This window comes from Ambystoma mexicanum, chromosome 6p, assembly GCF_040938575.1.
Source record: "Ambystoma mexicanum isolate Mex_15411 chromosome 6p, UKY_AmexF1_1, whole genome shotgun sequence".
Taxonomy (NCBI): Eukaryota; Metazoa; Chordata; class Amphibia; order Caudata; family Ambystomatidae; genus Ambystoma; species Ambystoma mexicanum.
Window position 1 is genome coordinate 787,516,426 of NC_090935.1, and position 24,116 is coordinate 787,540,541.

Consider the following 24,116-nt stretch of genomic DNA (forward strand, 5'->3'; position numbering starts at 1 on the left):
GGAATAAATGAATCTTCGCTAAAAGATTTGAATGAACAAAAATCCACTTGATGTGAATTCTCAGGTTAACATTTGGCTAGAGTATATAACAAAGGGATGATTGACAAGGTAGCATTGGAGGAAGGAAGGGTTCTGCATTGTTAAGAGATAGACTAGGAATTGAGGTGTGAACAGGAATTCCAATCATTATTTGAACCAAACTCTTGTTTTGGGGTGAGAAAGAGGGGCTGTTTATTTGGATGAGTGGGTTATAAGGTTTGTGTGTTTCTTTTGACTTGTCTCTCTTTTTTTTCAACTAGATATTTTTTTAAGTTTTAGAACATAGTAAAGACATCAGACATCAGCACGTGTACATGGAAGTATGACACAATACATTATTAGTATGGGAATCCTCAGATAGTTCAAAAGCTGGAGAAAGGATCTCGCATCCCAGGGCGATAGGAGCACTGCATGGTGATAGTTCTTAGCTGTGCGGATCAGTCCAGCCAGCGGGTTTGTGGAGGTCTACGCGCGAGTCCGGGGAAGCGTTCTGCATGGTCCATAAAAGGGGCCCAGACGTTTCGAAAGAGGTGTAACCTTTTCCACTGCTATGATGTCCCAGCACTTAGACTACCACAGTGGAATGGAGGGACCCTCTTGGTGTTTCCAAAGTCTCACAAGGGCGATCTTGGCTGCCATTAGTAGGTGAGTACATAAGCAAGCCAAATGGCCTGATAGTGGCAGGACCCCGTCCCCAGTGTCCCCCAGCAAGACAATCCCAGGGTCCCAATGAATAGATAGGCCTGTAATCGAGTGAATATGGTCCAGCATGCCCCTCCAGTAGCTTGTCGCTTTCGGGCAATCCCACAAGAGGTGGAACAGCGATCCCTCTGAGGGACAGCCTCTCCAGCAGATGGAGCCGGATTTATGTAGTTGCATCGGAGTGATGTAATATCTGTAGCACACCTTATGTCCTCCCTCCATGTTGGTAATGCGCTGGGCGCTTTTGTGCAAACTTGACCAGATTTTATTCGATGTTGATGAGTCCACTGTACGCCCTAAGTCTCTTTCCCAGCTGGTCATATATTTCTCCTTAAGATCAGGGTTTGACTTCTCCAGGAGCCGGTACAAAGTGGAGACTTTCCCGTTGGGGGAGAGGGGACTGCTGTCAATGTGAGCTCTAAGGGCGTTAGACTCCCGGAGCTCCGTCTTTGATGATCCGCTAGGAGATCCAATGACGGATCTGTGAATAGTGAAATCTTTCCCCTTCAGAGGCCTTGAATTATACCTTGGAGTCTTCGAATGTAAGGGAATGGCCCCCCTCAAGGAAATCAGAGATCTTCCATAGGCCTCCGGCCGTCCAGGCTAAGAAGCTTCGGGGCAAAGTCCCTGCGAAAACCTTAGATTATCCCATATTGGTGTGAGAGGGCCCAGTGATCCCGGAACTCCCCATTTCTTGGCTGCTGCTTTCCAGCTCTCTACGGTATTACAAGTTGTGGGAAGCTGGTTTAAGTTTGGTTGGGCTTCCCAAATCTGCATGTGTGGAAGTTCGGATAATGGGGGCTTACACCACGCCTCCTCTATCTGTTACCAGTACGGCCGGTCTGTAGCCCGGGACCAGGCGAAAGCATGCGACAGTTGTGCTGCGCGCCTATATCTGGATACGTCTGGAACTCCCAGGCCACCCATGTAGTGGCTGCGCGTCATGATTTCCTTCGCTATGCGAGGTCTTTTCCCCCTCCAAATAAAGTTCATTATTTCCCGCTGCAGGGTGTTGAGGTCATTCTCCGGGATGTGTGTCGGGAGCGCTAGACGTTGGTAGATCAGCCTGGGGATCAGGTTCATTTTTATCGCTGCTATACGGCCCAGCCAGGAGATCTCTTGATTGTTCCAGCGGCCAAGGTCCAGTCGGAGGTCTCTGAATAGTTGTGGGAAATTACATTGATAGATCTGGATGCTGGTTTGGGAATGCAGACCCCTAGATATCAGATTGTGGAGTCAGCCCATGGGATGGGATGGCTCGGAGTGAGGAGATCCTTCTGCTGCTTCGTCAGGTTGATTGGTAGGGAGGAGGACTTATCGTAGTTCACCCTAAAACCGGAGACCGAGCCGAAGGCTTCAAGCTCCTCCAACATGGGCGGTAAAGAGGTGATTGGACATGTAATGGTCAGGTGGACATTGTCTGCATAGAGTGCAGCCTTGTATTCCATCCCCCCTATTGTAAGCCCTCGGATGTTTGGATTTTGCTGGAACTTCTCTGCAAACGTCTGCACGGACAATGCGATCACCAGGGGAGGCAACGGACAGCCCTGGCGTGTACCCCTGGCTATGGAAATGACCTCAGATCCGATGCCGTTCACCCGGAGCTGAGTGGTTGGAATCTTATAATTCGCCATGGTCCATTTTACAAAGTTTTTTTCCATTTAGTTTTTATTGACATTTTGGTTAAGACAAAACAGCAGATTACGATACAAAGCCATAAATCAGCCATAAGAACATCTGGAGTTTACCCAACCCCCCCACTCAGTCCCTCCCCCCGCTCAAATGCTACCTAGTCAAAAATGGGACCATGAATTCAAAGGAAATAACAAATAGAAGATTGTGGATCAAACATTGGCTGACCCGCTGGATCCAAAGTGGGTATTCAATTAAAGATGGTGTTCATATGCACGAATCAGGAAACACAGGGAGGAGGGGGGACAACCATGAAGGAAAACTGGTCAAAGTCTCAGCGCTCCACAGTCTTCGGGGAGAAGCACCAGAGTCCAGTCCAGCAGAAAGGATTCCATCTTGTCGTGGGTTAACGGCAGTAATTTCTCATAGGTGAAGATCGCCCACAGTTTAGATTACCACTCTGACTTAGATGGTTTACTCTTCCAATTTTGTGGCAGGGCGAGCCTCCCAGCTCTCAACATACCCTTAATCACCTGTGGGAGACCACCCGATTCCACCTCTGAAGAGGGGACCCCCAGGAGAATATCCAGGGGATGCTTGTCCATGTCCAGAGAAATACCCATTATGTCTTTGATCCAACTCAAAAGCTCCGACCAGTAAATCTGGGCTGTTGGGCATTCCCACCACATGTGATACCACGTACCCCTATAACCACAGTCCCTGGGGCACAGGGGGGGGGACACTCCCGGAAACATTTTCGACAGCCTTTCAGGGGGGAGGGGCCATGCATGGAGCATCTTAAAATTGTGTTCCATTGCAGAGGTGTAAAGGGAACCTGAGAAGAGAGCTCTGAATATCTTAGACCAGGTCGATTCCTCTATAACCATACCAAGTTTTTCTGCCCAGAATTGTTTGAACCCATCTGCCCTGTAGTTGGGCCGTAATCAAAACCCTATAGATCCTAGAAAATTATCTCTTCCGTGAGGAGGATTCAGTTGCGCGCAAGTTCCTTGTGCCAAAGAGGGGAGGTCAAAATGCCTTTTATGCAGAGATAGTCAAATATCGTCATCGGGGCATCCCCCATTGCCTCGGCTAACATGTTGTATTCTATGAAGACATTCTGCCGGAACAATTGAGCCGCTCATTCCAGGCCCATACCAGACCACTTCTGTGTGTTTCTTAGTCCCCTGTTACCCAGGTCAAGGGGAGGGCCCCATAAAGACGAGAAAGGAGAAGGCCAGGAAGAAAGGACCAGGTTTTCCCTGTTGGGCCTCCAAAGATCCCATAAAACAGACAACGTTGGGTGGGATTTCACACAGCTGTGGAATTCCATATGGGGGACCCAAAGAAAATCCCTGATCTTCCTAGGGTGTGTGTGGATGTCCTCAATGTATGTCCAATAAGTGCGCAACTCGACTTTCATATGTTCCAGCATGACCCTAAGCTGAGCCGCCTTGTAGTACAGGCGGAAGTCAGGGAGACTGAAACCCCCATAAGACCTCGGGAGAGTCAGGGTGGCATGTTTAATCCTGGGTTTCTTTCCATTCCATATAAAACGCTGGACCATGGAGTGCAGGGATCTGAAATATGATTCCGGGATCTTATTGGGATGAGATGAGAAAAGGTAGAGAAGGCAGGGGAGTATGTTAATTTTAAAAGACACCATTCGGCCGCACCACGAGAGGATCATAGGGGCCGACCTGGCGAGGTCCACTTTTATTTTGGAAAGGATTGGGGGGGGAAGTTCAATTCAAAGATGGAACCCAAGTCTCTAGGGAGGAGAATCCCAAGGTACGGTGTGGCATCGTATACAACTTTAATGTCTCCCGCTATGCCCTCCCTCGCCACATCCCGGGAGACCACCCCCACTGGCATTAGACAGGATTTTGTCAGATTAATCTTCAAGCCTGAAAAGGTACAGAGGGAGCGAATCAAATCGAGGAGCCTGGGGAGAGAGGTTTCCAAGTTAGTTAGATAGGCAAAATGTCATTAGCAAAAAGAGAAAGATTAAAGTCCAGGTCCCCTCCCTGATCCCCGTGATCCCCTGATGTTGCCGTATTGCTAGTGCATATAAGAGGGGGGAGATAGGGCAGCCCTGTCGGGTGCCTCTGGAGAGGGAAAGCGGATCAGAAGTGGTGCCATTTATAGCCACTCTGGCAGAGGGCCCGTTGTACAGGGAGGCTATCCATCCGCAAAACATTTCACCCAAACCCATTCTCTGCAAAACCTTGCCCATGTATGGCCATTCTACCCGGTCAAAGACCTTCTCCAAGTCTAACAAGAGGAGAAAGGCTTCAACATTATTGCTCGAGGCTTCATGCATAAGGTCCAAGGTCTTTCTGATGTTGTCTGACCCTTGTCTGCCCTGGATAAACCCAACCTGGTCATCATGAACTAGAGCCGAAAGATGTTGGGCCAGCCTATTAGAGAGAAGTTTTGCCAAAATGTTCACGTCCGTGTTGAGCAGAGAAATGGGGCGGTAGGACTGGCACTGGGTCGGGTCTTTTTCCTCTTTAGGGATCACCACTATGAGGGCGAGAGCATAGATTGAGGGAGGATTCCAGAGTCAAGAGTGGAGTTGAGCAACTTAGCAAGAAAGGGGGCGAGGGTAGAACTAAAGGTCTTATAAAAGGAAACGGTAAAGCCGTCATCACCCGGGGTAGTACCACCTTTCATAGAACTTGTCGTATCCACTATCTCCTGAGGAGTAATGGGGTTTTCCAGGGGGCCCGCTTTTTCAGGGGAAAGGCAGAGGATTGGTAGGGAGTTAAGAACTTGTTTGCTTCAGAGCCATCTCCTTCGTGTTCTGAGGTATATAGGTGTTCATAATATAACCGGAAGTACGCTGCTATCCCTACATCATCTATGCATTTCTCCACTCCGGGGGGTTGTAGTGCATGGACTCTCTTGCTGTTTGAGTGCCCGTAGTTTCCCGGCCAGGATCCTATCTGCATTTTCCCCCTTCTCCATATATCTTTGTTTTAGGAATGCTAATTTTCTCTCAGTTTGTCCCACCAAGAGGGCCACCAGTTGTGCTTTGAGCCGTTAGAGCTCTGACCATTTGCCTGGGAACATCTGGGACCTAAGTTTACCCCCTGGTTGGATAACCTCAATTTTATCTCTAAGGAGTTTCTCCTCCCTACCTCTTTCTCGTTTTCTTCTTGCCCTCATACCAATCGTAGCTTTAAAGGCTTCCCAAACACGGATTTCACCAACCTCACAAGTATCGTTAAATGCGAAATAGTCTTTTAGGGCTAGCAGGAGGTCCTGGGACAGCACTTCGAACACCGAGATTGTTCCTGGGGCATCCCTATCTGGGTCCTCACTAGGTCGTGATCCGACCATGGGCTCAACTCCACTCCGAAGCCGGAAACCCTCTCCCTAAGTGAGTTATCAACCAGAATGTAATCAATACGTGAAAAAGAAGAGTGAAGGCTAGAGAAGAAGGTAAACAGGGGAGCGCATCCCTTCCGTGTTGAATGCGAATCCGAAATACCCAGGTCAAAATTTGTGCTGTGGAAGGAGGCAGATACCCTCTTCTGTTTATGAAGGTCGATATGTGGGTGATCTGATTTCCTGTCGAGTTTAGGGCAGAGAACCATGTTAAAATCACCTCCCACAAAGAGGGCACCCTGCGTGAATCCCATAATTTTCGGCTTAGTCTCCTCCCAGAATTGGTCTTGGGCCTCGTTCGGGGCATAAATTGAGACCACTATTATCTTAGTACCCCTGATCTCCCCCTTGACCATCACATAGCGGCCCTCTGGGTCCTTTCGTTGAGCTTGTGAGACAAAGTGGGCTTTAGGGGACACCACTATCGCCACCCCCCTTTTTTTTGCCTGACACGAAGCAAGGATGACCTTCTGTACTACCCTGGCTCTAAGCGCCATTTCCCTACCCCTTGCCCAGTGAGTTTCCTGAAGGAAAAGCACATGAAATTTTAACCTATTGATTTCCCTAACCACCAAGGATTGCTTGTGAGGGGAATTCAGACCTCGAACATTAAGTGAGCCCAGGGTCAGCGAGTGATTAGAGTCAGCCATTAGGGGGGACGACTTTCTCTCAAGAATCCTCTGGGGAAGTTCACCCGAACCAAGCCCCCCTGCTGATTCCGTATACTCTGATCCATGACCGAACCAAAAGGTTCCTTCGGAGACAGGACCCAACTTGGTAGTAGTGCAAAATTCAAACCCAAAAACAACAACAGAAAAAACCCAAACAACCCCCCTGGCCACTCCCTGAGCGCCTGGATTACACTCGACATTGTGTATGTCGACAAACCAGGTCACCAGTGTCAACCTCGGAAGAGTGGATACTCATGATATTCGACTATAGTGTTGAGCCCGCCTACCCCCTCTCTTCAAAGCACCAGTTTGGGAGTCTGGTCGCCACCCCTCACCCACAAAATATGCGGGATACTTCACTGCCATTGCAGGCACTCCAGGTCGATGCAGCTGTATCAGCTTGTGGACCCCCAACACCCTCCACAGAGGCCACAACGACAACCTCATTGATCAGAGTTAAACAAAAGGCAAAGTAGATTAATTCCATGGATGTGCCCGGTGAGGCTGAGGTCATCTTCCTAGATTTCCTGTGTCCGCGGACTCGCCGCCTCTCGGGGGGTTCGGGACTGTGCAGGATCTTTTCCTTTTCCTTGACCCTCACGGTTCACCTCCGACTTAGATTCGCCCAGGAGCTCCTGAGTCACTCTCTGTATATCTTCCTCAGTGACCAGGGAGTATTTATATCCGTCATATTCGAAGGAAAGGGAGAAAGGGTGGCCCCACCTATAAATAATTCCTTTAGGCTGGAGCCATCTCGTGAGAGGACCACACAGTCGTTGACGTGCCAAAGTGAAGGCCGAGAGATCTTGATATATTGGAACAGTGGCATCCTTCCAGGTGACGGGGCCCTTCTTCTGTTCCAGTTCGAGGATCTTAGTCTTTTCCGAGTAATAGTGGAATTTTACCAGGATCGACCTGGGACCCCTATTGGGAGCGCCTGCTCTATGTGTCCTATCAATCATAGGTTCATTAGTGTTGCCCTCGTCAAACAGTTTACTGATCACTGAGTTGACGATCCTGACAACGTCAGCCTGGGTTTCTCCTTCTCGTTCCGGGACCCCAAGAAACCGCTAATTGCTCCGGCGCTCCCTGTTTTCCAAGTCATCAAGTTTAACGGTGCACTTCTCCTCCCTCCTTTGCAGCTCCGACAGGCGCATATCTATTTGAGTTTCCAGGAGGTCCACTGAGGTTTGATTTGCTTCAAGGACTTGGACACGATCGTCAATGGAGTCCACCTTTTTGTCCAAAGTATCCAACCTTTTGCTGATGTCCGCTCTAAAGCCACGAATTTCTTCGAGCAAAGCAGTCATGTTTTTGTTCATCGCCTGGGTATCCATGACATCTGGGTGCGTAGTGTTCGGCATGTCTGTCAAGCCCAGGGCCAGAGACGAGACGTAGCAATACTTTTGGAGAGATCGGGCCCAGTTCATCCGGGAGTAGCCCGGGCGCCGTCTGGATAGGCGGAAGCGAAGGTCAATGCAGGTCCCCCTGGGCCCAGACAGTCAGTTGAAGAAACCCAGTAATCCCTGGGGGGCGCCAGATCCTCGCGTGGCGGGCGCCCCTCTCTAGGAGGGGAACAGCGAGGTGCGCTGGATGACCCAAGCGGCGCGTTGTCACTCAAATGGCCAGGGATGCGCTTGATGTGGGAACTGCCCGATTATGGCATACACGGAGTACACGTGGAGCCGTGGGGATCCCTGCCACAGGTGCCGTTAGGCCGTGGAGATGGACTGGTCAACAGTTAAGCTGGAGCAGGATGTAGGTCACTACAGTGTCCCGCGGGCCCAGTGGCACCCACGGTGCAAGGCGATGCGAGGGGGTCCCTCTCCCCTTATGATCGGGCCCAGCGGAACTCTCGCAGAAAGGCCCCTCCCACGAGTCGCGGTGGGGGGAGCAAAATGCTGGTGTAGAAAGTGTTCCGCCCGGAGAGAGCCCGGCCTGGTACTAGGCCCAATGACCAGGGCGGTGGTGACTCCAGGGGGCTCCTCCCTCTGATTTATCGGTGGGGCCACCACTGTGAGGAGCGGTTCTCCCCATCTCCTGCCTCGGCCACAGGAAGATCATTTACCCTGCATTGTTTTGCCTGGCAGAGGGTCGGAGGATGTCCCACGGCAAGTCTGGTGCTGGGGGAGGTGGGCTGGACGCGTGCCACACTCCCCAGGGAGAGCTCAGATACGGGGATCAGGCGCAAATTACCCCTCACTACCCCTCACTTGGGGGGAAGGGCGGGTTAGTGCGAGCTGGGCTGGCCTCCCTTGATTGCACACAAGTGTCCCCGCTACCTGACCCAAGGAGAACGTTGGGAGGGCAGAGGACCCCCAGGTCGTCGTCCCCAGGTCTGCTATGGGCGGCAGGAGTCCAAGTCCCGACACCCCCAAATCGCCCACAGATCCAGGGTGGGTTGCAGGGAAGGCGGGTCGCGGCCAGCACTCCCGACGGGGGGCTGTAGAAAAGTGCCTCCGGGAAGCTCTGCTGCGATCCTCCCCCGGCAGTAGATTAGTGCGGGCAGGCTGTCCCCACGGTGGTTGGCGCCAGGGAAAGATGGGCACGGGGATCCCTCAATGCTGGTTGCAGTGTTCCGGGGGGCCAAAACGCACGTTAATGTGGAAATTAGAAGCCGGGCCCGCCAGACCCGGCCCGCGGCAACCCGCCTCCTCGGGTCGCGTGTCACTCCCGTTCTCCCTCGCCAGGGCTGCGATGTCGACCAAGATGGATGACAAGGACCCCATGCTCCACGACTCTCGAGTAGGTTACGTGGAGCCACGGGGTGGGGGACAGGAAGGCCGTCTCCTCACCTGCCTCGGAGTCGGCCAAAACTCGGGCTGTGCTCCATCAAAAAGGACCGGAGATGGGTCCAGCAGATGCTCCAAGTCTTCAGGGGCTCGCCGTGGGGTCCACGCGTCTCTTCTGGGGAGTTTGGGGGAGTTCAAGTCCCTTAGTATGCGCCCCTCGGAGGAGACAGATGCAGGAGCGTCAGACCATCTTGGCACCCCCTGGTGGCTCCCCATTTTACAAAGTTGTGGCCTAATCCCATGCGAGTTAGCGTGCACTGAATGTAGTCCCAATTCACCAGATCGAACGCTTTGTGTGCGTCGGGGAAATTACCAGTAATCCCTCCCTCCTTCTGTTGGCGGATTCGATGAGGTTCAGCGTTCACCTGATATTATCATGCGTCCCTCTGCCCGGAATAAAACCTGTCTGGTCCCTGGATACCAACCCGGGGAGGATCCCACCCAACCTGGATGCTAAAACTTTAGAGTAGATCTTCCCGTTCGTATTCATAAGTGTTATGGGTCTATATGAGCCGCTTGTTCGGGGCTTTCCCTTGTTTATGTACTAGTATGGTAATCGATTCCGCCATGGATTTGTAACCCTGCCAGAGCTCAAGAAGGAGTTAAATAATAGTGTTAGTTGGGGGGCTAAAATGTGTGCGTATGTTTTGTAAAATGTTGTCGTCAGCCTGTCGGGCCTGGGCAGTCTTTTTCAGGGATTTAATTGCGTCAGAGACCTCTTCTAAGGTGATTAAGGCCTCAAGGGACTCAAAGGGAGTAGTGGCATTGGGCGATTTAAAGGTCTGAAGGTATTGGTGGTGCAGGAAGCGGTTTTCTGGGGAGGTGGGTGGACCGGTCATGATTGACCTGTGATGGGCCGCTAGGATCGCCAGCTTGTTGACATCCACATATCTAGCAATTCCATCCTCCCCAATAAGCCGAGTTATGTTATTCCGGTTATGTACCTTCTGCAGTTTATACGCAAGTATACGGTTCGCTTTACTACTTTTGTGGTAATAAAACTGTCTTGTATATGCGAGAGCCTTAAGAGGTGCGGTTAGTCCAGTGTATTTCTAGGGCGCTTGTAGCCTTTTTCAACTCCCTTTCTGCCTTTCACGTGTGGTGCGTTTTCAGGTCCTTTTCCAGGGCCGTGACTCTAGATTCCAGGGCCGAGGTCTGGATCTTAGAGATCCGATACTGCTCGGCAGCTGCGCTAATGAGTACCCCTCTTACCACTGTCTTCATTGCCTCCCATACTATCTCTGCTGGTGTGTCAGGGGCGAAAATCTCCTTTAAGTAATTGGATAGTTATTCACCCACTTCTCCCTTGATCGTCTCATCTAGTAGAGGGAGTCATTAAGCTTCCAGTACCTTGGTGGTGGAGTCGGGGCACCCGATATTGATAGGTCAGCTGATACTGGGGCATGGTCGGATATCATGCGAGCGTGAATTTCTGCTTTGCGCAGGCAGGGAAATAACACTCCCGTGATCAAAAGAAGGTCGCTCCGGGAGTGTCCTTTATGTGCATTGGAGGAGTAGGTATAATCTCTGTCCTCCAAGTTTGCTAATCTCCATGCGTCAACCGTTCCAGATTCCCTCTGTAACTTGGCTAAGGCTAGGGCCCGGGAGAAGTCTGGATTGGACAGAGGGAGACTCTTATCCCTGAAAGGATCAGGGACTGTGTTAAAGTCTCCCCAATGATAAGATGCCCTGAAGCGAAGGTTAAGAGTGTCGGGAGTAGCTCTGTTAGAAACTTATCCTGGCCTGTATTAGGGGCATAAATCCCAGCTATTGTGATCGGTTGTTCTACAATTTGCCCTTTCAGTAAGAGGTACCTGCCTGCCGGGCCCTTTTTCACTTAGAGGTTGGTTAGCGGAAATGTATTGATAAGTAGGATAGCCACCCCCCTCTTTTTCTCGCCCGAGGCAGCGAAGTAAGCCTTTTAAAATCACTTAAATCTGATGCGGTGTTAGTCCGCTGCTAACAGGTGCGTCTCCTGGAGAATTGCTATATCTCCATCTAAGGCGGTGAGTCTGCTCTCTACCGATTTACACTTCCTGGGGGAATTGAGACCCTGGATGTTCCATGTCACAATACGGACCTCCCTACTGTCGTCCAAGGGTAGTTTCAGCTAGAAGCGCCTTTGCAATATATCTAGCGCTGGACTTCTGAGGTGCACCTTCGGGTAAGTGTGTATGTGCCATGTCTGGAGATGTCTGAGTTATGAACTGATTTATTAACTGGGAGATTAGGGACTCTAAACTGTTCCTGACTCTCTTATCAACCCTTCCACCCCCCTCCCAAATCCCCTCCAAAATTTAAGGACAAGGAACTCCTCATCCGCGGGGTTACTAACCAATCCCGCCGTCTGAGAATTGTGGCCGGTGGGCCGGGGCCAAAACTGCATTATCGATAATTGATGAGTTGTGCTTCAGGCTGGACCCACACCCTTCCAGAGCACTGGTGTTGTGGGTGCCGATTGGAATATGTGAGTGCGCCCCGGTGGGTGATAAGGGACCCCTGCAGAGTTTTGCGCTCATCCCACTCTAGTTAGGGAGGGAACCCAAGTGCAGGTGAGTGTCTAGAGCAGCTGATGGTGGGTTATGCAGGAAATGGCGTCACTAACTTTCCATGAGGTAGGTGCGGTGTGGCGGCGACGGTAGGCAGTTCAGCTCGGGCCACTTCCAGGGGCCTCTACGTCTGCGTCGTCTACTGGCCCGGGACCAAGGGCCAGACGAAGGCGACCTCGTTTGGGCTTGTGATTGCGATTCTGACTCAGAGCCCCACTGCCTGTTCCTTTCCCTAGGAAACAGTCCACCTCATTTGGTGTGCCGATCTGCCTGCGTGTTCCTTCCCACATGAAATTCAAAGCGGTTGGAAAGCTCCAGCTATATTGCACCTTCCGTGCTTGCAGCCAGTCTGTGAGACTCCGGAGGGCTTTGCGTTTCTGCAGATTTGCATTCGAGAAGTCTTGGTACAGAAGAATAGTCGCCCCTCTGAAGAGTATTTGCTTAGAGGATCTAGCCTCCCTCATTATTTCTTCTTTTACTTTGAAAAATGAACTCGTGCGAGGACGTCCGGTGGGGTAATGGATGCTTGCCTCGGCGCTGTTTGGGGGACTATATCAATCTCAAAGGGAAAACTGTCCGGGAGTATTAAGATGAATCTGAACAGATCTTTTGCAAAGCTTTCTAGCACTGAGTCGGCTATTGCTGTCGGGATGCCTCGAAGACGAATATTATTCCGCCTGGAGCGGTTTTCTGCGTCCTCCTGCTTGGCCTCAAACGCATCACATCTTGCTTCTGTCCAAAGCCACGTTCCAATTCAAAGGCTTTGTCACACAGACTGTTTTCCACCCCTTCCATGCACTTTTCTACCTCCTCGACCCGTTTGTCTAATGAGGCAATCTTCCGAGTAACCTCATCTGTTCCTTTTTTGATTTCTTTAGTTAGCGCGAATAAGAGCTCTTTCAGATCTGATTTGGTGGCGAATTGGATAGAGTCTGGCTACTCTGGGGCAAGGGCACCTTCAACTGTGGGGCCTGCTGTCTGGTCGCCCCTCTTCGTTTTTTCTTGGGTAGGATTGCCCAGCAGTGTTGCAATGTCCGCCTGTTTCGCTGATCTCCCACTTTTTGCCATGGTGCTCTAGGGCAGCAGTTTGTTCGTGAGGAGTAGGAAACCCCTGAGGAGGCTCTGCCAGTGACACCACCCTTTGCGGGGGTAGTGCTACGATGTGAAAGTATTTCCTCGTGGTTCCCGCCACGCCGGCTCGATTCTGATGTGGGTTGCTGTGCGGTCCCCGTGTGTTCACTGTATTCCTGGGTCGGGGGGTGCAGTTATTGCCTGTGCCCTTCCCCGGACTTATGCCTGGTCCACGGTCCCCAGTGTTGACAAGATGATTAGAGAGTCAGGGGGAGGGCAAAGAGGCTCCGGAGGTGGGGTAACTTGCCTTCAGGGTTGCTTGCTCCTTGCCCCCCCGGTCAGTACTTCAGCTGGTGTGGGACCAGCGTGGCAACTTTATCACCCGTTCCCCCGGGAGTGATAGGCTATAGGCTGCTCCGGTGTCGGTACGCTATTGAGCTGTGTTCCCACCCGCTATAACAATCTCAGATCAGCTGCAGATGCGGCGGAAACCCCCGAGCGCGCAGTCAGGCAGGGAACACTTCTCAGTCGATGGCTGCATCGGCTCAGCCGGGAGCACCCTCCGGAGTCAGCTGTGGAGGGGCGAGGACGCACTCAAGGTGGCGGTGAAGTGACATCAGAGGGAGTGCAGGAGATGCCGCGTGAGTCGGTGAGGTCTGCGGGCACATCGGAAGGCGACTCACTGGATGCAATCCTTGGGCTGCGCGGTTACTCTCCAGAATATCAGGGGTCTGCGGTGCAGTAAGGTGATTTCCACCCCCGCCTCAATGGGGCAAGCCTAGGTCTGCAAGCTTGAGGTTGGGCTGCGGCAGTCGGGGCGGGAACCACAACGAGGCCTGAGCGGGTCCCCCAGCCCCTCCAGGACGCCTGCCTCAGACGAGAGAGCGGTAGGTCCAGCCGCTTTATTCTTCAGTCCACCGTAGATGCTATTATTTTAGTCGAAATTCGTGCCGTTATGGAGAATGCGGCCCCTCCCCCCTCCTCGGCCCTAGGTTCCCACATCTGCCGATCGCCATCTTGGTCTTTCCTCCACTAGTTGGGGCTGAGCTTCCGTGGCGAATATCAGTGCAGAGGCAGGGTTTTCGGCGCTTCTGTCACGGTGAGTTAGAGGTGGCAGGCATTCATAACCCCCGGTGGAGGTTTGCAGGATGGTTCGATGGCTCCAGCATGTGGAAATTCGCTCTGACAGTGGGGTTGGATAGGAGCATTCACGGAGCCATCCTTTCCAGTCGGCTCCCAGCCACGCCCCCAACTTGTGTCTTTTGAAAAATAAAAAAATAAAGTTTAAAAAAAAGGGGAACATTCTTGTCTGCTTTCATTTAAGACATATTTTGTGATTAGTCGTGCTTTAACTAAGTAATGCATCTGTAAATCTCTTTTGGATCTATCAATGCACATGTGTGTTTCAGGAACAGATTGTAAAGCTGTGATACACTGTGGTAAAATGTGAAAAATAACTTTCACATTGTGCAGACAAAAACCCATTTAAATAAAAGGTGTTCTGGGTGACAACGTTTAAATAAAAGGATGAAGCACTAAATAAAATACTTTATGGACTAGACGTAGCAACAACACCAGCTAAATATGGCATACGGCAATAGTCTATAATGTGATCTATTCACTAGATAAGGTTACTTGGTGATGAACACATTTTTTAAACTCATACATTTTGACAAATCTCTGTGTCAGGGCAAAACACATTGACTGGCAAACTCCCCCATTCTTCCTTTTTTAAATAGGATTAATACACTTTCATTTTTTATACAAACACCGACCCCTCAATTGCAGAGTCATAATTCCCTTTTTGGCGTTGTGAGTGTTTCTACAAACTCAGTGCAACAGTGTATAATAAAAGTGTATGAAATCAGTGAACTTACAGATTTTTGCTGGTTTCTGGAACAGAATCCATCAAGTTGTTGCAGTCCGTCAGGGCTTTGATCTGTAGGACAAATCTGACAGACACACCTTTGTAACATAACCGGCTCTTATTAAGGTGATGGCATTTTTTCATACAGTTATCTTAACGTTAGAGGGAAAATAAATCAAGCAATGCCTAAGATATTAAGTTTTAGGTCAGGAGATAGACTAGGCACAATAAAAGCAGCTCAAAACAACAAATGAATCAAACAGATAACATTAATAACTAGGATGGTACAAGTACAGCATCATTTTTCCACTGGAGCTACATCAAAATCTTTTTGTTTTTTCTCCCCCCTATCCTCTACTCCCGCTCATCCTTTCAGGTGGATTCCAGTGCCATTAGTAGAGTGTGAAGATGGCGACTGATTGGACATGAAGGAAACCTTGCAGTATCTGAGATATGTCATGACGAGTTTTGGTTAATCTTGTATTTAGCATTTGGATGGTCTTTGAGAAATAAAAAAGGAAAACTGAGTGGAATCACAAGTGCTGTTCCCCTATTGGTGAAAACTGCAAAAATTAATTCAAATTGGTATATGGATTTTCTAGAAATGTAATGTGTTATTTAGTCGAAGTGACAGATAACCTGGTTAACACAACTTTCAACTAAAAGTTAAAATACACCTGGGAGATAGTTGAATACCAGATTAATGTCAAGAGCATGTTTGAATTTCACCAAGCGCTGCTTCTCTTGAACAACGATAATTCTTCCTCAAAAAAGGCCATCTATATTGGAATGGTCTAGAGTCATAATGGAGCAAGATTTAATTCTCTATCTGTGAAATGTTGGGACACTAGAATAGACATAAAAGATAAATAAACTGAATTGAGTTAACAATGACTATAAATGTTGGTGAGAGGATCAGACTCATGCTCAGTATCTGTGGGTCCGAGGTAAAACCTTGGATTTTGTAGTCTCTATGCCGCGTTTTATATCATAAATCGCAATGCACTTCCCATCGCCAGACATTGATCTTCGGTTCTGGAGGGGTAATGATGAAATGGCTGTCACCATTCACAGCGAAATGAAACCTTATGACCTTTGTGGCGGGTCGGAGGAAGGACTCAGACACTCGGAGGACACAGTTCAGGTTCTTTTAATGTAAATTATAAGTAGAAGGACTAACTTTCCCTATCACTAAAGGGAATGCCCTACCTATCTAAACACTGTCAATAGAGGCCACTTATGGGCCAAATTGAAGCAGTGGGGTATACCAGCTGGACTTCTTCGTCTGATTATTGCCTTGCATGATCATGCAAACATACAAGGGAGGCTTGATCAAGCTGGGGCGTTATCCCACAAGATCCCTACCTTCACTGGAGTAAGGCAGGGATGCATATTTAACTTGTCTGACGTAGGTGATTCTCTGGCTCTAGCTGCTTTGCCTCCCTGAAGTCAAGTCATCTTAAAATCGTCTGGCTGGCTTATGCCAACCATTTTTTGCTCTTCGTATGTACACCGAAGGGACTACCGCATTCGCCAATTTTGCTCTATTGAACTTCTTGAAAATTAACCCGTGGGAAACTAAGGTAATGCAGTGCAGCAGTAAACATGGTGCATTATGTCTGAATCAATAAAAAGTAGACCGTTTTATCCATCTGGGATTTCTGATTACTGCCAAGCTCCATAAAACACAGCTAAAAGAATGGATGAGGAGCAGGGTGCTTGCCTTAATTAATCAAATGTGCAGAATTGATGCAAAGTATGGAATGTTTTCCCTTTTAAAATGTTATGAGGGCAAAATAGTCCCCAAAAATGTATTTGGTGTTGATGGATTGCAATTTTGGGTTTTAGACTTTTTGACGAAGCTTTTTTTTTTTTAAACCATTTTATTGTTTTATAAACACAACCAACCAATACAAACCAAACAAGCAGTGTATATGTCAACAATTACATTGTACTTTCTTAGCATCTAGCTACTACTTCTCCCATCCCACCCCCCTGTACGAGTCTATTGGTTTAAACATTCTGTTTCAGCAACCTGTGATAGGGTCTCTTCTTCTACAGGTTCCGCCGGGTCCTCCATTGACCCGAACAGCTCGGCTATCGTTGATTTCCAGGCCATCAGGGACTCAGTATCCTCCTCCCCCCCCCCAGTGCTACTCGCTTCTTGCCATGCCATGGTTTCCGCATCCGCCCATTTTTGCAGATCTCTCCACCATACATCCACATTTGGCATGTGGCATGTCTTCCATCCCAGGGCGATTCTCCTTTTTGCAAGCACATAAGCCAGATCTTTCAATTTACCTACATGCTTGAGCTTCTGTGATCTCGGGAACCCCCCCAGCAGACAAGCCCACACTGTATCCACTACAATCTTGACCCCCTTTTTCTCCAGTCTCCCTTTCACTTCCCTCCAAAAGCGCTCTATGACCGGGCATGACCAGAACATATGTACCATGCCTGCATTCTCCTCATCACATTTGGGGCATGCTTGACGTCCTGTGTTCTCGAACCTCCATATCCTCCAAGGTGTCATATATGCCCTATGCGTTATGTACAGTTGAATCTGTTTCAGTCTCGCATTTCTAGACACCTTCTTATGATACCCCTGCACCCGTTCCCACATCCCATCCTCCATAGGGGCTCCAACTTCCGTTTCCCAATCTAGTCTCAACTGCGTGACCTCCTTCCCCACTTTGGACATCAGCATTTCGTATAGTCTGGAGATTTCATGACCCCCTTCAGCTATGTCATATATCGCGTCTATGGTAGCATCTGATTCCTCTTCCAACGCTGTTTCGGGCCACGTTCTCTTGATTCTCTGTACCATTCTATGATATGTAATATACTGGCCCTCGTGCAACCCAGTTTCCCCCGCAGCCCCTCAAAAGCAATACTAGAGCCCTCCCACCAAATGTCACCCATAGTTGACACACCAACCGGTTCCCAGTGGTTCCCGAGTATCCTTCTTAGCTGCACATCCGCCCCCGTTAATGCCACCAATGGAATCTGCGAAGAACATGGGGACGGGTTCTCCATCATCTGGCATGCCCTGCGCCACATCTTCCACCCCAGTAGCATCATTTTAGGGCGCCCTATCATTTCCGCCCTGAGTACCCACATCACCTCCTTTAAATAAAATGGTGCGCAATCGTGCCCGAACAGTCTAAGTTCCGATGTCTCCTCGTCAGAGAGCCATTTAGTGACGTACTGTAACTGGCTCGCCACGTAGTACACCTCATAATTGGGCAGTTTTATCCCTCCTCTGTCATGGAAGTTCTGTAACTTCCATAACACGACTCCATTTCGCGTGCCATGCCACAAAAAGTCCCTACACATACTATTCAGTTTGGTAAAGAATTTTCTGGGAATCAGGTACGGTATGTTCCCAAAGTAGTGTAGGAGCAGGCAGGACCACCATCTTTAGCAGTGCTCCGCGCCCCATCATAGCCAAGGGTAATTTTGCCCAAAATTGCATGCACTTCTCAATGCTTTTAAGGGCTACTTCTGTGTTGCGCCTATGTTCCTCTTCCTCAGTATGGTATATATTTATCCCCAGGTACCGAAATGTGCTAACCGCCCATGGCACTTGCAATACAGGTAATCTCTCCGATGGAGTCCCTATATACCCCCCTAATGGGAACATGCTGGACTTCTGGGGGTTCACTGCTATGCCGGACAACACAGCGTATCTCTCCATCACCTCTAAGACGTACTGGAGATTTTCTCCCGGGAATTGCAAGTACAGTAGCATGTCATCTGCGTATAGGGAAATCAGGTGCCGCTCCCCTTTCACCTCAATGCCTATGGTGTCATATTGTTGTCTAAGGTATATTGCCAGAGGTTCCAGGGCCAATATATAGAGCATTGGAGACCACGGGCATCCCTGTCTGGTACCCCTGTTGAGCTGCCACCTTCCCGATATCACAGATCCTTGCTATATAGTATTTTCGCCCATCTTCCATATCTAGGTCCTAACAAGTAGCATTCAAGGGCCGTGAGCAGCCATGTCCATTTAACTGAATCGAAGGCCTTAATTGCGTCCAGAGACACAATTGCCATTTCCTCATCCTTTTCGCTGCCACACTCAAAAATTCTTTGGAGTCGCCTATGGTTGTTGGTAATGTTTCTGTTTGGGACATAGCCCGTTTGATCCGGGTGTATTAATTTACCAATAACCTTCTTCAGTCTGTTTGCTAAGACAGCAGTCAATATCTTACTGTCTTGATTCAGCATCGATAGGGGTCTATAGGAGCCGCAGCCGTGCCCAGGTTTATTAGGTTTGGGGAGCGGTATTATGACAGCCTCTCTTAGCGACTCTGGTAAGCTTCCCATCTCAAATGCTTTGTTTAACATCTCTAACAATGGGGGGAGGACCTCTTCTATGTATACTTTGTAGAACTCGCTTTGGCGTCCATCTGTCCCGGGGTTTTGCTAGTAGGCAACTGTCTCACCACCTCCCCTAATTCTTCTAAGGTAATCGGGGCATCTAGTTCCTCACTCTCCTCCTCACTTATCTTGGGCAACCCTATATCCTCCAGTGTTTCTCTTATAATAGCGCAACTGCTCTCACCATCGTCCCCATATAATACCTTATAATAATCCACAAACTCTTTGTTAACTCCCTCCTGGGTGTCTGCAAGGCTACCATCTTCTCTCTCTATAGTCCTGATTGTGACTCTGGGGGTCTCGCTCTTATATAACCACGCCAAAAGTCTCCCCGGTTTATCCCACCCGCATGCTGTCTCTCTATGTATTTTTTATATTTGAGGTTACACAATCTATCCCAATATTCTGCACATTTTTGCTGTAGTATGAGCGTCAGTTCTAACTTTTCTGCCGTATCATCTTCTCCCCTTAAAGCCTCCTCAAGTTTCTCCTCCGTCTTCTGTAGTTCAGCCAAAATCCCACCTTGTAGCCCTTTAGATTTAGCTATGGCTACCCCCCTCATCACGACTTTAAAGGCCTCCCATAGTGTTCCCGCCGAGTCTACACTCCCAGTGTTAATTTCAAAATAGTTTACAATCTCCTCCCTCAAGTCCTCCCTAAAACAGGGGTCTCTTAACGCTTCCGCTCGTAGACGCCATGTCGGGATCCTCGCTCTTGGGGGGCAGTATTGCCATTCGAGAAGCAAGGGCGAGTGGTCCGAAAGGACCCTGGCTTTGTACTCTATTCGTGTAATCTCCGCTAGCATTTCAGGTGATGTAAAGACATAATCCAGCCTCGTGAATAACTGCTGTGGGGCAGAATAGTGTGAATACTGCCTTTCATGAGGGTGTCTCACACTCCATACATCCTCCAGAACAAAGTCGCTCAGCAATGTCTGTAACGCTTTGGCTGCAGGGGCCAGTTTATCCTTCTTCACATCCGACCTGTCCACCCTTGGATTCAGCACGCAGTTGAAGTCCCCTCCCCAGATCACTGTACTTCCTACACATGCGCTCAGATTAGTACACAAAGTTCTAATGTACGCCGCTGTGTTCTGATTCGGGGCGTACATATTAACTATGCTAATCTCCCTGTTCTCCACCAGTTCCCTCAGTACAACCATCCTCCCGTCTGTTTCAGCTACTACTTGCAATCGCTGAAAAGGGACATGTGGCGCCACCCAAATAAGCATTCCTTTTGCATAAGCAGAGTAGGATGAGCCCACCAGCACCCCCTTCCACTTCCCCGCGATCTTATCCATTCTTTCCCCCGTAAGGTGGGTCTCCTGCAGCAGTGCAATACCTATTTTCTGCCTGCGCAGATACAACATAACTTTGTTCCGCTTTAAATAACTGTTGAGCCCCCGTATGTTCCATGTGACTATTTTGAGGTCACCCATGGCCTATACAAGTTCCATACCTCCTCCAACAGGTGTGGTCTGACTCTAAACTCCAATCCAATCTGTATAGGCTCATTTTCTATTATAAACTCCCCATAACCAAAAACATTCCAAGCTTCCCGTTCCCCCCTCCCACCTCCTGTCCCTTCCCCAACATCACTCCCCTTAACTACAAACACCCCAAAACACCCCTCTCCTCTCCCTCCCTCCACCCTTCCCTTCCCCAACTTTACCCCTCCCAACAATTGCCCAGCTCCATCCCTGGATCTCAGGCTCCCCCGCATCTAGCACTTTCTGGCAATAGCCTGTACTCGAAGCTCAGCAGGGTGAGGTAGCCCTAATGGCTAACCTGCTACTTCTACTACTACTAGGGGGTAAGGTGCCTGTGTGCTGCCGCTCCTACTTGCCACAATTCAGCCACATACTAGTATCCAATTAACTTATATAATCATAGCACTATATTCCAGTCCAGTGCACCTCAGTGACATCAAGAATTTCCTAATCTACCTTCCGCATCAACCATCCCAAGCCATCTATGAATGTTTTTCTGAGTCTCTACGGGATGTCTCACAATGTAATATACCAGTATGCATAAATCGTCTCCGTCCCTTATCTTATTCTCGTTGGGCCCGTTCAGCATCTTGTTCCGGGCAGCCTTGTAGGTCCAGCCAAGCAGCATCCTCCTCCGGGGTATCAGAGAAGAACCTTCGACTCTTGTGTAACACTTTCAATCTTGCAGGGTACAGAAGCATATATTTGATTCCAGCCGTGCGGAGCCTTCTCTTCACCACTAAATAGCTATACCTCTGCCTCTGGACCAACATTGTATAAACAGGAAAAGCTGTGATGGTAGCCGAGGCTCTATCTATCATTCCCCCTTTCCTGAAATACTCCAAAATCTTCTCACAATCTTTATAATTCTAAATCTTGGCAATTATTGCGCGGGGAGGGGCTCCGGGCTTCGGTTTCCTCGCGAGGGCTAGATGTGCTCGCTCCACTGTGAATCCTTGTGAGAGTTTGTCAACTCCTATTTCCTGAAGGATCATGTTCTCCACATACTCTGTAGGATCCTGGCCTTCTTCTCCTTCCGGCAGTCCAACCACTCGGATGATGTTCCTTCTCGCTCTCCCTTCCGCCTCCTCCGCGCGATTCTCCAGGTTAGCCACTTGCTGTTCTAGTATGTGGACTTCTTTTGCGTTATCGGTGCTAGTGGTCGTGTTAGTTTTGACTGCACTTTCCAAGCTGCTCGTTCTGTCTGCCAACGCCCTGCCATCTTGTCGCAGCAAGTTGACATCTATTCCCACCGCGTCGATCTTAGCCTCCAAGGAAGTCCTCAAGTCCGCCGTTGCTATCCCCCAAGAATCTCTTAGTTCTGTTATGGCTGCCAGTATCTGGTGGTTTTCAGTCCCAGGGGAGCTTTCAGTGGATCCACTTGCGTCCGCCATTGCCGGCGCAGCTGGGGTCGCTGTGTCTTGGCAAACACCTCTATCGTGGATTGCTTGCTCTTGCCTTTAATCGCTCTCCCGGTCATCTTGTAATCTCGGGAGAGTGTCCCACACCGCTCTGTCCGTGGCACAGCAATTCTGTTGCTCTATTTCGCCGTGTTGTCTGCAGGTTACTACTGATTCTGATTTTTATTATTACAGGGCGCTCTGAGCAATGCGCTCGAGTGGGTTGTGTCCTCCCACGTTCCGCTGGCTCCTCCACCACACAGCGCAATTCCGTGCTTCGCACTATCCAGCATTCACTCTCAGGGCACAGCCCTTGTGGTTTGCAGGTTATCTGTCTCACCCCTGCGCCTCAGGTCTCATGTGGCACGGAAGCCACGCAGTCGTGTCCCAGATGGTGTGGGAAGGCCTTCTCTCTTCCTCTGCCTCCCACGCTTACATCCAGCAAGCACAGTGGCGCAGTTCACTCATGCCAGGCACTTCAATGGGCACCTCTCGTGTCCCATGGCTGCTGCAGTTAATGTCCGCCCCCAGACTCAGGATCCCCACTGTGTCTATGCCAAGGATAAGTTCCTTTTATTCATCAGCAACGCCTCGTTCCATACGTCTGACTTCCAACTTGCCTGTCATGAGGGAGTAACATCCAGTAAGCAGCGCTGGTCTCTTTTTTCCATTCAGTTCAAGTTCTGCTGATCATGAAAGGCAGCAAGCGCCTGCACCTCGCCGACACGGGCGCAGGTGCCTTCTCTATGTGATGGCGGCACTCCGTCTCGGGATGGCGATGGTGGCCCCTTCCTTCTTCCACCGCACACAGCAGACAAAGGGAATGATATTCGGGAGGCCGCGCAGCTCCCTCGTTTCTAGTGTACCGGTGCTCAGAGACCTGATGGACACTACGAGTCCCGGCATCGTAGTCCCGCACTCGCGGGTATCCTTTTGCGTATCCCTGAAGCGCCCGACACCCACGTTCGGGACCTCCGCTTCTGCCGCTCACTACGCTTATCAGCCATTCGCCCCCCGGGCCATGGGATGTGCTTTCGCTTTCACTGCGCGGCACCCGCGCATGCAATTGGTAATCTCTCGCGGGCGGCAGGAAGCCGCTCGCACAACAATCCACGCTGTTGAGGGGGGCCGCGCAGACTCCAGTCATCGCCCCTCCATCTCCTTCTCATACGGCCACCGCGGCCACAGCCCGGACTAACTCACGCCCCAGGTCTTCTCACAGCAGCGCAACCTTGCATCAAGTTGCTGCTCCTCTTTCCATCGGCGGGGGTTCCAATTGAACTGCGGGCAACAATATATCCTCAAACACACCACTCTTCAGTTTATTTCGCTGATCCTGCGTCCGCGGCCGCTCGCCCATTGTTGTCCGCCATTTTAGATACTTTGTCTCAGGGCCCTCGAAAGTTCCAAAGTCAATTTCACTGTTGCTGCACATTCGATCTGCTCGGCATTTTCAGTAGTGGACGGGCATCCATTCGTACGCCCGTGCTCATTATTGGAATAAATCATCCATTTTTAGTATGTGGAGTTTCGGATCAACGTCGGATCTCCGGAGCAGCTCTCAGCAGGCACGTCCTGTTACATGGCCAGTTAGCCACGCCCCCTTGACAAAGCTTGAATTATTAGTTTGGCACAGGGTGTTAAGGGTATCTAATTCTATACCCTTGGCAGCCATTAAATATGAGCTAGGGACTCAATCTGTTGCTAGTAGGGCTAATTGGAAAATTATGTCATTTTACCATATGATCATGTTCCCCATTCATGATTCATTATCTGCACATCTGAAAACCATTATTGAACAAAGTGGGGACCACACTCTGAAATGCCTTTTGTCCTTTTGTAAGAACTTACTGGTGCAAATTGACTCGACTGAGTGTGATCTATTTGGTAATCCTGATAAGGTAAAAAGACAGTTGTTTAAACAGGATTTTATCTCCACTATAGAAGGTTTGCATGGTTAAGAGTTCCTCAGTTACTTGAGCTCGGAGTATAAAACTGTGGTGTATTGGCTCCCTACTTGTCTATTTATCGCAAATCCTTTCTACGGTTCAGGTGGAAACTAGTTCATAAGAGACAAATCCTGGTTAGATATGGGTTGATGGCAGCAGAGACGGTCAGTTGTAAA

General features: G+C 49.6%; 1 protein-coding gene across 8 annotated transcripts in view; it reads right to left on the minus strand.

Moving 5' to 3' along the window:
* The window catches only part of ERAP1 (endoplasmic reticulum aminopeptidase 1), a 1,074,730-nt gene that overhangs the window by 562,274 nt on the left and 488,340 nt on the right, over positions 1-24,116 (minus strand). For all 8 annotated transcript variants that reach the window (XM_069627669.1, XM_069627672.1, XM_069627670.1 and 5 more), the window contains one exon: positions 14,727-14,801. In XM_069627669.1, coding sequence (XP_069483770.1) covers positions 14,727-14,801 — 75 coding nt within the window. The remainder of the gene's footprint in view (positions 1-14,726; positions 14,802-24,116) is intronic.